Here is a 13,419-nt window from a genome sequence, read left to right on the forward strand (position 1 = left end):
ACGCAGACACGGGGAGAACGTGCAAACTCCACACGGACAGTGACCCAGAGCTGGGATCGAACCTGCGACCTCAGTGCCGTGAGGCAGCTGTGCTAACCACTGCGCCACCATGCTGCCCGATAGCACTCCAACTTGATATTGTGCTTTGAAAGCTTTAAGTGCACTTAAACTGTTGTACCTTTTCCAGTTGCACAAAAAGGATTGAAGACCAGAAATGTTAGCAGGTATACTCCCGTAACAGTCTTTTGCGTAACTTGTAACATTCAATATGGAGAAAGAAGAGCCTCACCTACTGGGATAATGTGACTGAGAGAAATTACACTTACAAATACAGCAATGCGAGATGTGATACAAATCACATACAAAGAAAGTTTATTGCTTTGCATTTCAAAGTTCATGGAAGCAGGATATCAGAGTACCAGATCTTGGAATTAAATGAAAATGGGATTAGTTTACTCAGCTGAAAGCATTGGTGATGACAACCAGAGAGAGAATCAATTTAAAATAATTTGTGAACTCTGATGCTCAAACACACGACCAAAATAAGCAGTGTTTTGGAGATTGCACCAAAAACCAAGCCAGAAAGCTATGGAACGCTTAAGATTGTCAAGAACAGATTTACAAAGAATAAAGAAAATTACAGCACAGGAACAGGCCCTTCGGCCCTCCCAGCCTGCACCGATCCAGATCCTTTATCTAAACCTGTAGCCTATTTTCCAAGGATCTACTTCCCACTGTTCTCCGCTCGTTCATATATCTGTCTAGATGCATTTTAAATGATGCTATCGTGCCCGCCTCTACCACCTCCGCTGGCAAAGCATTCCAGGTACCCATCACCCTCTGCGGAAAATACTTACTGGATATTAATCATACAGAACAAATGTGCCAAATTTTCCAGCTAACAATGGTGCTTGATAGTTGACTCTTAACTGACCTAGGAAATGACTTGGCAAGTCAGTCTGTTGTGCTGTCAAGAATGGAGCTCACCATCTTGAGGACACAACAAATTGGCTTTGTCAGAAGCACCAGCATCATGTGAATTAAAAAAAACTATACGTTATCGAGTTAAAAAAGAAAATGCCATTTGTAAATCACTTTAATTTTATATTTAAAAGTACGCCCCCCCCCCCCAAGTAAGGGGCAATTTAGCGTGTGGCCAATCCACCTACCCTGCATATCTGTTTGGGTTGTGGAGGTGAGACCCATGCAGACATTGGAAGGGGGGGGGGGGGGGGGGGGATGTGCAAACTCCACACGGACAGTGACCCGGTCCTTAGCGCCGTGGCCATTTGTGAATCAACCATTAAGTGACATGCACCACTGGCCAATTGTTGCACCGGATTAGAACAGGGTTTTTCAAAGCGTGGGTCACAACCTGTGGGTGTCGGGAGGGTCTGGAGTGATCAATCACACTGTTCCTGTGGTGGTCCCGATTACAGGAGAAACGCCCAACGGCCGCTATTGGCTTTTAAATTGAGAATGGCGGCCGCTGCTAAATGAAAAAACAAATTATGCTGTGTGCAGTCATCAGGCCAGAAGCAGCAGCAGTGACCAGGTCAAGCCCCTGTACATGTTTTTTGCGCCAAATCACATAGGAGACCTGCGTCTATTTTCTAGCTGCTGGTAAGCAAGGCAAGAGGATTGTGAAGATGGATTGTTTTCTTACAAGAAAGACATGGTCAAGGACACAAATAGGCAGTGTACCTCCTGGACAGGATCTCACTGAACCTGCTGGAGAGAGCTGCACAGGAGAGTCCAGGGCAGGACAAAGCAGTGTTAGCTCTGGACAGAGCTCCAAGGCCCCTATTTAACAGTCTACAAACAAGCAACTTAACTGGGGAACAATGCAATATAAAGATAATTTCTTGAGGTATGGTTTTGTCAATTGTCCCAATGCAAATAAGGATGCAAAACCCATGTGGGTTACATGCAGGGAGGTACTGGCAAATGAGAAGTTTCAGATGTTGAAAGAGAAGTGGTGATTGAGAACCCAGAGTCAGTTATTAGCTTACAGCTGACTCCAAATTAAAAGACAATACAGCTGTACCGGACCTGTGATACCACATTAAAAACATGCCAGAAGCAGGCTATCCAAAATCTGGAGTAGCATCACCCAGGAGTATCCAATGCTGAGTAAAACAAGCATTTTGTTGCTATTGCCCTTCACGACGACCTACATGTGCAAGGTTGGATTTTCCGTTGCAGTACAAAGGAACTGGCTGATATCTGCACCCAATATTCACATTGTCCTCTCCTCCTTTGAACCCGAATAAAGTAAGATCAAGACCACCCACCAGGCTTCCATTTCGCACTAAAGGTAAGCGAATGCGACGTGGGTCGCGAAGGCCGGCTGATTTAGCAAAAGTGGGCCCCGGGGGAAAAACGTTTGAAAAACACTGGATCATTAACTTTTCATTTGTCAATTCTCTCACTCATTATGATCTTGTTGCCCACGAGGCATTTGACCATCCAAAACCATAAAGTGAGCATTAGAATTAGAACAGTACAGCACAGAACAGGCCCTTCGGCCCTCGATGTTGTGCCGAGCAATGATCACCCTACTCAAGCCCATGTATCCACCCTATACCAGTAACCCAACAACCCCCATTAACCTTATTTTTTTAGGACACTAAGGGCAATTTAGCCTGGCCAATCCACCTAACCATCTCAACAGAGTATTCCCCTAACCAAAATCTAACAGACTTAAGTTTTTTTAAAACTTGACAGCTGAACAAAATTATTCAATGGGAATTATATTTCATTAATACACTGTTTCAATAAAAATTCATTTGAATAAAAAGCCATTTTTGGATACGTTTAAACAGTATCAATAACTGCAATTTGTATTTCTGTACAGTATATATTCTTTACGCTGGTATCTCCTTTCACGTGTGTCAATTGAGCTCTGGCAGGAATTGGAATGGCCGACAAAGATCAACATTCCTTGTAATTATAAGGAGGCTATATTGGTGAGTAGGGTCTGCAACATGAAGATTGAAGCCAAGATTTCACTGACAGTGCACAGAATATCATTTCAGAAATGGACCATGCTTTTTAGTAATATGCGAAAAAGCACTTGAAGGTCTCCACTGATTTGGTTGCAGTTGAAGCTGCATAGCATTCACACAGCACTGAGAGATTGAGGAGCTTGACTGTTTTATCCGAAGTTATGCATTCAGATATGCGACACTGTAGAATTGATGTTCTCCAAGACTTCATCATAGAGCCAGCTTTGACGGAAATCCTGAGAGTGCTCCATTGCTTCAAAAAGTTCCTTGTATTCCTCTGGATGCACATCACCTGTTAATACATCCCCTGGTAAATTGAGTTGCATCAATAACTTCTCTCCACTTCCAGGACACCAGGATCTATGTAATGATTTTAAAAAAAGATTGTGGAGGATTACTTTCTTTATTTAACAAAATCTTTAAAAGGTCAATTAACATTCATCATGTTTGATTAAGCAGGATAGGTTATGTTTTATTATACCGTACGACATAAATCCAAAGAGAGGTCTTTTAGACACGTTGGTGAAGCTCAATTTGATTTGAAACTGAACAACGTTGAAATTAGATTGAATTATTTACTAAATGTCACAGAGAAGCATCAGTAATTATATGGAGGACAGATAAGTTTTGATTTTGGAATTTGTAATCAAACATAGTTTTGGTGCTGCACTCAGTGTGTGCATGTGTGGAAAAATTAGCTTTTATGTCTGAATTCAGTAATCAGGCTGAGCTCGTTTAGCTGTGACAGGCAGATCCATGTGTGGTCACTCAAATTTCCCAAAGATCAAGGGAGGCGACATTAAACAGCTACCCAATGCAGACGATGAATTTACCCAGAAGCAGAGGATCTTAAAGAAATGCAGAGCACCTCCACAGATGAGATATAAATTCAACTTGCTTTTAAATTCGATATTTCAGGTGGAATAATTGAGATTTAATGTTCTGATGCCACAGAAGGCAAACACCACCCCTCCCTAAAGAGACAAGGAAACTAATTCATAAAGTAAATGGTGAAAGTTCTGGAACATTAACAAGTAAAAAAAAAAATTGAATCTTTTCAATGGACCAATCAACTATTACTGTTAACATGTCAACTATCTATGAAGTCTAACCTTACTTTCAACAATTTACATCACTTTCTGACTCAAATTAAAAAGAGAAAGCAGTCACTAATTAATTACTTCACATAACTGCCTTTGTAATCCTTCAGTCAATCACTTTACCTTCTACTTATTGTACACTCAATTAAGTGCTGCAGCTAGCATTCCAAAGTTAAACAAGCTAGTTAATTACTGACTTCTTTCATTCCGCCAAACAAATGGACGGCAATGCAGCACAGTGGTTAGCACCATTGTTTCACAGCGACAGGGACCCAGGTTTGATTCCCGGCTTGGGTCACTGTCTGCACTTTCTCCCCGTGTTTGGATTGGATTGGATTTTGTTTATTGTAATGTGTACCGAGGTACAGTGAAAAGTATTTTTCTGCGAGCAGCTCAACAGATCATTAAGTACATGGAAAGGAAATAAAAGAAAATACATAATAGGGCAACACCCGGTCCACAATGTAAATACATAACAGTGGCATCGGGTGAAGAATACAGGGGTGTAGTGTTAATGAGGTCAGTCCATAAGAGGGCCGTTTAGGAGTCTGGTAACAGCAGGGAATAAGCTGTTTTTGAGTCTGTTCGTGCGTGTTCTCAGACTTTTGTATCTCCTGCCCGATGAAAGAAGTTGGAAGTAAGCCGGGTGGGAGGAGTCTTTGATTATGCTGCCCGCTTTCCCCAGGCAGCGGGAGGTATAGATGGAGTCAATGGATGAGAGGCAGGTTTGTGTGATGGACTGGGCTGTGTTCACGACTCTCTGAAGTTTCTTGCGGTCTTGGGCCAAGCATTTGCCATACCAGGCTGTGATGCAGCCAGATTGGATGCTTTCCACGGTGTATCTGTAAAAGTTGGTAAGGGTTAATGTGGACATACCGAATTTCCTTAGTTTTCTGAGGAAGTATAGGCACTGTTGTGCTTTCATGGTGGTAGCGTTGACGTGGGTGGGCCAGGATAGATTTTTGGAGATGTGTACCCCAAGGAATTTGAAACTGCTAACTATCTCCACCTCGGCCCCGTTGATGCTGACAGGGGCGTGTACAGTACTTTGCTTCCTGAAGTCAATGACCAGCTCTTTAGCTTTGCTGGCATTGAGGGATAGATTGTTGCAGCTGCACCTCTCCACTAGGTTCTCTATCTCCCTCCTGTATTCTGACTCGTTATTCGAGATCCGGCCCACTATGGTCGTTTCGTTAGCAAACTTGTAGATAGAGCTGGAACCAAATTTTGCCACGTATGTCGAGTGTGTACAGGGAGTATTGTAGGGGGCTAAGTACGCAGCCTTGCGGGCCCTCGGTATTGAGGACTATTGTGGAGGAGGTGTTGTTGTTTATTCTTACTGATTGTTTGCGTGGATTTTCTCTGAGTGCTCCGGTTTCCTCCTCCCAGAAGTTCCGAGACACGTGCTTGTAAGGCGAATTGGACATTCTCAGTGTACCTGAACAGGCGCCGGAGTGTGGTGATTAGGGGATTTTTTTGTGACACTAATAAAGATTATAATAAAGAATTAACTCAAGCTTGTTGCGAATCCTGCCGGGAGGTCTGTGATGCAAATGTTAATGAAATCCCAACTGATTAATGCAAGACAATTTGGATAGCCAAATATGGGAATCATTAACTCCATAAACCGAGTACTGAATTTCAGATGCTTCCTTGATGTGGAGTTAAGCACGTTCTTGGTAAATATCTCATCAGAGTATTAATCTTTTTTTTTCACATATACACACACACACAATTGGATAGTACAGGTTACATCATGCCCAAATATACCAGAACGTTTGCAATGACTCAGAATATAACCCTATTTAGGAAATGTGGATAACGATCATGCACTATATTTATCTTAAAGTCCATCAGAATTTCAAATCTACAAAATACTCCAGTACAAGATGATCAGTTATGATAATATGATTCTGAATGCAAGTCTGGGGAGGGGTAAACTGCTGTATACTTACTCCAGTCGATCAATCAGTTTAGCTTTACGTTTTATAAGGCACTGCTTTAGCATCAGAACCAGTGTGGATGAATTGGCAGCTGTCAAGGTCTGAGTGAATAAGTCTCTGCGTGGAGTCAGTCTCACCAAACACAAATGATCGTTTGTTAGCTACAGAAATTTCAAAAGAGACAAGATGATTAATCTCATACTCAAGTCTAATTTTTCTCACTCAACAAGGCAATACTGTTAAACAATGAATAATTACAAAATGTGCAGAATTATAAAATTAGAGAAAATACCAAAGGAGAAGGTTCCAATTGGTTTTCCCATTTTAAGATACAAAGATGAAAATAATTTCAAATAACGTGAACAATAAAAATATACATTGAGCACCAGTTAGTTACATTTTTACAAGATAGTGATAAACATGTGCATTAGGAAGTAGGCGGAGAGTAATTCCCTTGGAAGGTGGGCAACACCTGGGTAATCCAAATACCACTGACAGCAAGCCAGACCACAATTCGACAGTTTAAACCTTCAAAAACAGATTACCCCGTCAAGCACAAAACACACAAAGACATTCACTTCTGGGTGCACACATGACAGTGAAAACCAATGTTTGTTACATGGAAACGGTGTGCAAAAATGGGATTCAAAATTATGTTGATATGTACACCCTATTATTTATAACATCGGAGGTTTGATAACATCATACCTCAAAGGTAGTGAGATAGTAAGAATATCGGATGAATATGTAGCTGAAGAGATGGTGTGAGGTGGAGGGTTTCAGGTTCCTGGGGTATTGGGACCGGTTCTGCGGGAGGTGGGACCTGTACAACCTGGACAGGTTACACCTGGGCAGGGCCAGGTCTGATGCCCTTTGGGGAGGGGTTCTTGCTAGAGTGGTTGGGGAGGGGTTTAAACTAATTATGTAGGGGGATGGAAAATTATGTACGGATTCAGAGCAGGGGGAATCAAGAACAAGAGAAAAGAACAGAAAGGAGAAAAAGAAGTGATAGGCAGAAAAATTAAGGACCAGTATCAGATAATAGTACTTAAAAATAAATAGTAAGGAAGGGACAGGGTACATTAAAAGGGCTAGCCTTAAGGTTTTGTGCCTGAACAGAAGGAGCATAATAAAATGGATGAATTAGTTGCGTAGATGGATGAAAAGGGATATAATATAGTTGGGATTACGGAGACATGGCTCTAAGGTGACTTGGGATGGGAACTAAAACATTGAGGGATATTCAATTTTTACGAACCACAGACAGAAAGGAAAAGGTGGTGGAGTTGCATTGTTGATTAAAGAAGATATGGCTGCAATATTGAGGAAAGATATTAGTACAGATGATGTGGAATAGGTCTGGGTGGAGTTAAGAGCGAGGCGATGGTACAGTGGTTAGCACTGTTGCTTCACAGCACCAGGGACCCGGTTCAATTCCCGGCTTGGGTCACTTGTCTGTGCGGAGTCTGCACGTTCTCCCCGTGGGTTTCTTCTGAGTGCTCCGATTTCCTCCCACAAGTCCTGAAAGATATGCTTGTTTGGTGAATTGGACATTCTGAATTGTCCCTCAGTCAACCCGAACGGGCGCCAGAGTGTGGTGATTTTCGCAGTAACTTCACTGCAGTGTTAATGTAAACCTACTTGTAACACTAATGAAGATTATAATAAAGAAACCATCAAGGGGCAAAAAACCTTCGTTGGGGTGGTGTACAGACCAAACTGCAGTGATAATGTTAGGAACAGCATTAGACTGGAAATCAGGGATGCATGTGGATAAAGGAACATGTGCGATTATGGGGGACTTTAATCTGCATATAGATTGGGTGACTCGAATTAGTCACAGTACAGCAGAGGAGGAGTGTACACAGGATGGCTTTCTGGACCAGTATGTTGAGGAACCAACATGGGAACAGGCCGTCTTGCACTGGGTGTTGTGCAATGAAAGGATTAATTGGCAATCTAGTTGTGAGAGAACCCCTGGGGATGAGTGACCATAATATGGTGGAATTCTTGATCAAGGTGAATAGTGAGTTAGTTGATTCGGAGACCAGGGTCCTGAACTTCAATAAAGGTAACTATGATAGTATAGGGAAATTAGAGATAGTATTGGATTCAAAGAAGAGGCATACAGCCCTCCCCAGGACAAACCAGTGATTGTCACAGATCAGTAACCACACTGACGCCCCCTCCAGTCTCATATGCTGCCTCCATTGTCCCCACACCCATAGGGCTGCCACCATCGCAGGACTTGTAGAGTACCGAGCCAGCGAGAACGGCAGGGGCGCCGTCAGTAAAGCCTCCAGACTCGTACCTTTGCAGGATGCTGCCTCCATCCGCTCCCAGACCGACCCCTCCCCCACTACTTGACCATTGATATGTTGGCAGTCCAGTAATAGTTAAAGCTCGGGAGAGCCAAGCCCCCTTTCCCCGCGGGCCTGTTCCAGGAGTGTCCTCTTTACTCTTGGGGTTTTACCCGAACACATGAACCTCGATATCACCGCGTTCATACTTCTGAAAAAAGCCTTTGGGACAAAAATTGGGAGACATTGAAAAAAAGAAAAGCAGTCTCGGAAGGACCGTCATTTTCACCACCTGAACCCTCCCGCTAGCATCAGTGGGAGTATGTCCCATCAACGAAAATTCCTTCGATCCACTGCTTTGCCCAAATTTAGCTTACAAAGCTTTCAGAAGGCTTTTGACAAGGTCTCACAGGGCAGATTAATATGTAAAGTTGGGGCAGCACGGTGGCGCAGTAGGTTAGCCTTATTGCCTCACAGCACCGAGGTCCTAGGTTCCATCCTGGCTCTGGGTCACTGTCCGTGTGGAGTTTGCACATTCTCCCAGTGTTTGCGTGGGTTTCGCCCCCACAACCTAAAAGATGTGCAGGCTGGGTGGATTGGCCATGCTAAATTGCCCCTTAATTGGAAAAAAAATGAATTGGGCACTCTAATTTTAAAAAAAAATGTAAAGTTAAAGCTCATGGGATTATGGGTAGTGTTTTGAGATGGATAAAAGTCTGGCTAGCAGACGGGAAGCAAAAAGTTGAAATCAATGTATCTTTTTCTGATTGGCAGGCAGTGACTAGTGGAGTACATTACCGCAGGGATCTGTGCTAGAGCTCCAACTGTTCACATTATATATTAATGATTTGGACGAGGGAACTCAATGTATTATCTCCAAATCTGCAGATGTTACATAGTTGGGTGGAAGGGTGAGCTGTGAGGAGGATGCAGAGATGCTTCAGCGGGATTTGGGCAGGCTGAGTGAGTGGGCACATGCATAGCAGATGCAGTATACCTTGGTGTCCTCGTGCATCAGTTGCTGAAAGCAAGCAGCTGCAGCAGGCAGTAAAGCAGGCAAACGTTATGCTGGCCTTCACAGCGAGAGGATTTGAATATAGGAATAGAGATGTTTTACTGCAATTGTATGGGGCATTGGTGAGGCCACACCTGGAGTACTGTGTGCAGTTTTGGTGCCCTTATCGGAGGAAGGATGTTCTTGCTATGGAGGGAGTGCAGGGAAGGTTTACCAGGCGGATTCAGGACTGTCATATGAGGAGCGACTAAATCGGTTAGGATTATATTCATTGGAGTTTAGAAGAACAAGGTAGGATCTCGTAGAAACGTGCAAAATTCAAATAGGATTAGACAAGGTAGATTCAGAAAGAATGTTCCCGATGGAGGGGAATCCAGAACTAGGGGTCATAGTTTGAGGATAAGGGGTAAACCTTTTCGGACTGAGGTGAGGAGAAATGTATCACCCAGAGACAGTGATGAATCTGTGGAATTCGCTACCACAGAAGGTACTCGAGGTGAAAACATTGTGTAACTTCAAGGAGGAATTAGAGAAAGGCTTTGGGGCTAAAGGAATATGGGGGGAGGGCGGGATCAGGGTATTGAACTTGATGATCATAATGAATGGCGGAGCAGGCTCAAAGGGCTGAATGGCCTCCTCCTGCTTCTATTTGCTATGTTTAACATAGCTTCTCTTACAAGATCTCCAATTTGTTTCTTTAACTAAAAAGAATAGATAGCGTCCCAAGTATTTATTGATACGTACAATCAGCAGGCAAATGGAAACTTACCGAACTGCGTGGTATTGCACAGGCACCATTTTTAGAATTTGTAGCAAAAGATGACCAAGGTTCCTAAAATAAATAATTCACTCAAAATTATATTTGATATTTCAAAGCAATAGATATTATAGTAATACTACACTAAACACAAAATGTTCAACCTAATGCCCCATGAATGGAGGTACCATGAAGGGAGGGCAGTACAGTGGGTAGCACATTGGCCTCACAGCGCCAGGGCCCTAGGTTTGGTTCCCGGGTCACTGTCTGTGTGAAGTCTGCACGTTCTCCCTGTGTCTGCATGGGTTTCCTCCGGGTGCTCCGCTTTCCTCCCACAAGTCCCGAAAGACATGCTGTTAGGTGAATTGGACATTCTGAATTCTCCCTCTGTGTACCCAAACAGGCGCCGGAATGTGGCGACTAGGGGTTTTCCACAGTAACTTCACTGCAGTGTTAATGTAAGCCTACTTGTGACAAAAATAAAGATTATGAACTATGTCACAATCAATAAAATATAATAATAATCTTCATAGAATCCCTACAGTGCAGAAGGAGGCCATTTGGCCCATCGAGTCTGCACCTACCCTTTGAAAGAGCACCCTACATATGCCCGATCTCCCACCCTATCCCGTAACTCCACATACTTGGGGGCAATTCATCATGGCCAATCCATCTAACCTGCACATCTTGGGACAGTGGGAGGAAACCGGAGCACCCGGCAGAAACTCACGCGTACACAAGGAGAATGTGCAAACTCCACGGTCACCCTAAGTCAGAATCAAACCAGGCTCACTGACGCTGAGACACAGCAGTGCTAACCACTGAGACAGTGTATTGCCCTACACCACATGGGCTGCAACGGCTCAAGGTGACGGATCACCTTAGGGAAATTAGGGATGTGCAATAAACGCTGGCCTAGCCAGCGACACGTATATCCTGCAATATAATTTTTTAAAACTGCTACAGCCATGTTATTAAGCCAAGTACTGGAAGAGGGCACATGGCCTAGCAAGCCACTCAATTCACGGGCAATTAGGGATGCACAAATGCTGGCCCAGCTATCGATGCACACATGCCCAGGAATTAATTTGTTTTTTAAATCTCAATTTAGAGAAGTCCAGTGCAAAGCCAGCTGAATTAGTTTATCATCACAATTTAGCAGTGCTCCAAAGAAGCAAGGATCAGAGAGGGATTCTAAGCTCTGTGTGAGTGAGGGTTATTGACCACTTAGGGAAAGAGGAAACTGACAAGCGGATGGAACGGCCAAACAGACGAGATTTAAAGAAAAGGCAGCTTTGGCAAACAACATATGCACAGCTAGTTCTAATTCAGCTTGTGAAAAGCCTAAAAGGGCACATGCATTTGCAGAACCAGTGAGCTCCTTCATTCACATACTTGTGATTAAAATTAAGATCCACATGAAGCAGGATATAAGGCTGCACAAAAGATCACTTTAATCTTAGTGTTTTCATGATAGCTGACATTTCAAAGTCTGGAAGTAGATCTTCAGGTTGTCAAATCACAAAGTCACTGCATGATTGCAGTTTGTATTTGTATCACAGTGATGTGATATGGCCACCGGAAATAGTATCAATGTTACAGGAGCTAAAAAAGGTGAACGAAATACATGCAAATAAAAGCACAGTCCACAATTTACAATCATAGCATTAAAGGGAAACCAATTCTCACCTTGTGCAATAGCTGTATTTCACAAGCAATCTGGCACAGGGCAGCCAATGCCTGATAGTTCTTCAGGTTCCCAGCCTCTGCTGTCAGCTTCTACATGTAAAATAACAAAACGCTCGATTTCAACAATTGAATTCAAAGCACAAGTCACACGTATACGTCTCAGGCACTTAAAAAAAAAAATTGTCAAACATACCGTGTATTCTTTCTCACTCATGAACATATTCATTTCTATTCTCCCGTGTTGAAACACGGAAATCCGTTCGTAAATAGCATAAATAAGCTTCCAAATCATGCTCCGTTCATTTCTTTGTGGGAAGATTCCAACTACTCTTATTGGAATATCTAGAAAAGAGAATTGTGATTTCAGAGTGCGATACTTAATTTGTCCAAATCCCAAATCAAAATCCACTCATGCCATAGCTATAAAACTTCCTGCTACCTTCTCCACCCCCATTTGCTACTGAAGGTGTTGACTCCATGTAGGGGTATGGTTCCACATGTGAAATATACTGCACTCCAGTAGTCAGCCTTCATCTGTGAGCCCACACAGGATATTGACCAAAGTCAATACCAAAGGGTTTAAACTAGTATGGCTGGGGGGAGGGTACCGGAGCAATAGATCAGAAGGTGAAAGCATTGAGGGAGAACTAGGGAACAGGGCCAGTATGGCTCTGAGGAAGAGCAGACAGGGAGATGTTGCTGAAAACAGCGGGTCTGGTGGCCTGAAGTGCATATGTTTTAATGCAAGAAGTATAACGGGCAAGGCAGATGAACTTAGAGCTTGAATTAGTACTTGGAACTATGATGTTGTTGTCATTACAGAGACCTGGTTGAGGGAAGGACAGGATTGGCAGCTAAACATTCCAGGATTCAGATGTTCCAGGTGGGATAGAGGGGGATGTAAAAGGGGTGGTGGAGTTGCGCTACGAGTTAGGGAGAATATCACAGCTGTACTACGGGAGGACACCTCAGAGGGCAGTGAGGTGTGAATACATGAGTAGAGATCAGGAATAAGGGTGCAGTCACAATGTTGGGGGTTTACTACAGGCCTCCCAACAGCCAGCAGGAGATAGAGGAGCAGATAGGTAGACAGATTTTGGAAAAGACAAAGCAACAGGGTTGTTGTGATGGGAGACTTTAACTCCCCCAATATTGACAGGGATATATACGGCAAATTTTGGGAACCTTGGATAACGAGAGATATTGTAGGCCTCATCAAAAAGAAAAATGTCAACGTCAGCTAGAAGGCTGGGAACAGATGAAGCCTGCGTGGAATAGAAGGAAAATAGGAAGGAACTTAAGTAAGGTGTCAGGAGGGCTAAAAGGGGTCACAAAAAGTCATTGGCAAATAGGGTTAAGGAAAATCCCAAGGCTTTTTACATGTACATAAAAAGCAAGAGGGTAGCCAGGGAAAGGGTTGGCCCACTGAAGGATAGGCAAGGGAATCTATGTGTGAAGCCAGAGGAAATAGGAGAGGTACTAAATGAATACCTTGCATCAGGATTCACCAAAGAGAAGGAATTGGTGGGTGTTGAGTCTGGAGAATGGTATGTAGATAGCCTGGGTCACATGAGATCCAAAAAGACGAGGTGGTGGGCGTCTAGAAA

The 13,419-nt window shown here is 43.3% G+C and overlaps 1 protein-coding gene across 2 annotated transcripts in view; it reads right to left on the bottom strand.

Annotated features, from left to right (window-relative positions):
- Nucleotides 1-337: 337 nt before the first annotated feature.
- Nucleotides 338-13,419, bottom strand: part of tfb2m (transcription factor B2, mitochondrial) — a 30,524-nt gene continuing 17,442 nt past the window's right edge. For both annotated transcript variants that reach the window (XM_038815478.1, XM_038815468.1), the window contains exons 5-9: nucleotides 12,006-12,154; nucleotides 11,813-11,902; nucleotides 10,136-10,198; nucleotides 6,064-6,212; nucleotides 338-3,368 (exon numbers count right to left, since the gene is read on the bottom strand). In XM_038815478.1, coding sequence (XP_038671406.1) covers nucleotides 3,176-3,368; nucleotides 6,064-6,212; nucleotides 10,136-10,198; nucleotides 11,813-11,902; nucleotides 12,006-12,154 — 644 coding nt within the window. In that variant the 3' untranslated portion in view covers nucleotides 338-3,175. The remainder of the gene's footprint in view (nucleotides 3,369-6,063; nucleotides 6,213-10,135; nucleotides 10,199-11,812; nucleotides 11,903-12,005; nucleotides 12,155-13,419) is intronic.

Source organism: Scyliorhinus canicula, chromosome 1 (assembly GCF_902713615.1).
Source record: "Scyliorhinus canicula chromosome 1, sScyCan1.1, whole genome shotgun sequence".
Taxonomy (NCBI): Eukaryota; Metazoa; Chordata; class Chondrichthyes; order Carcharhiniformes; family Scyliorhinidae; genus Scyliorhinus; species Scyliorhinus canicula.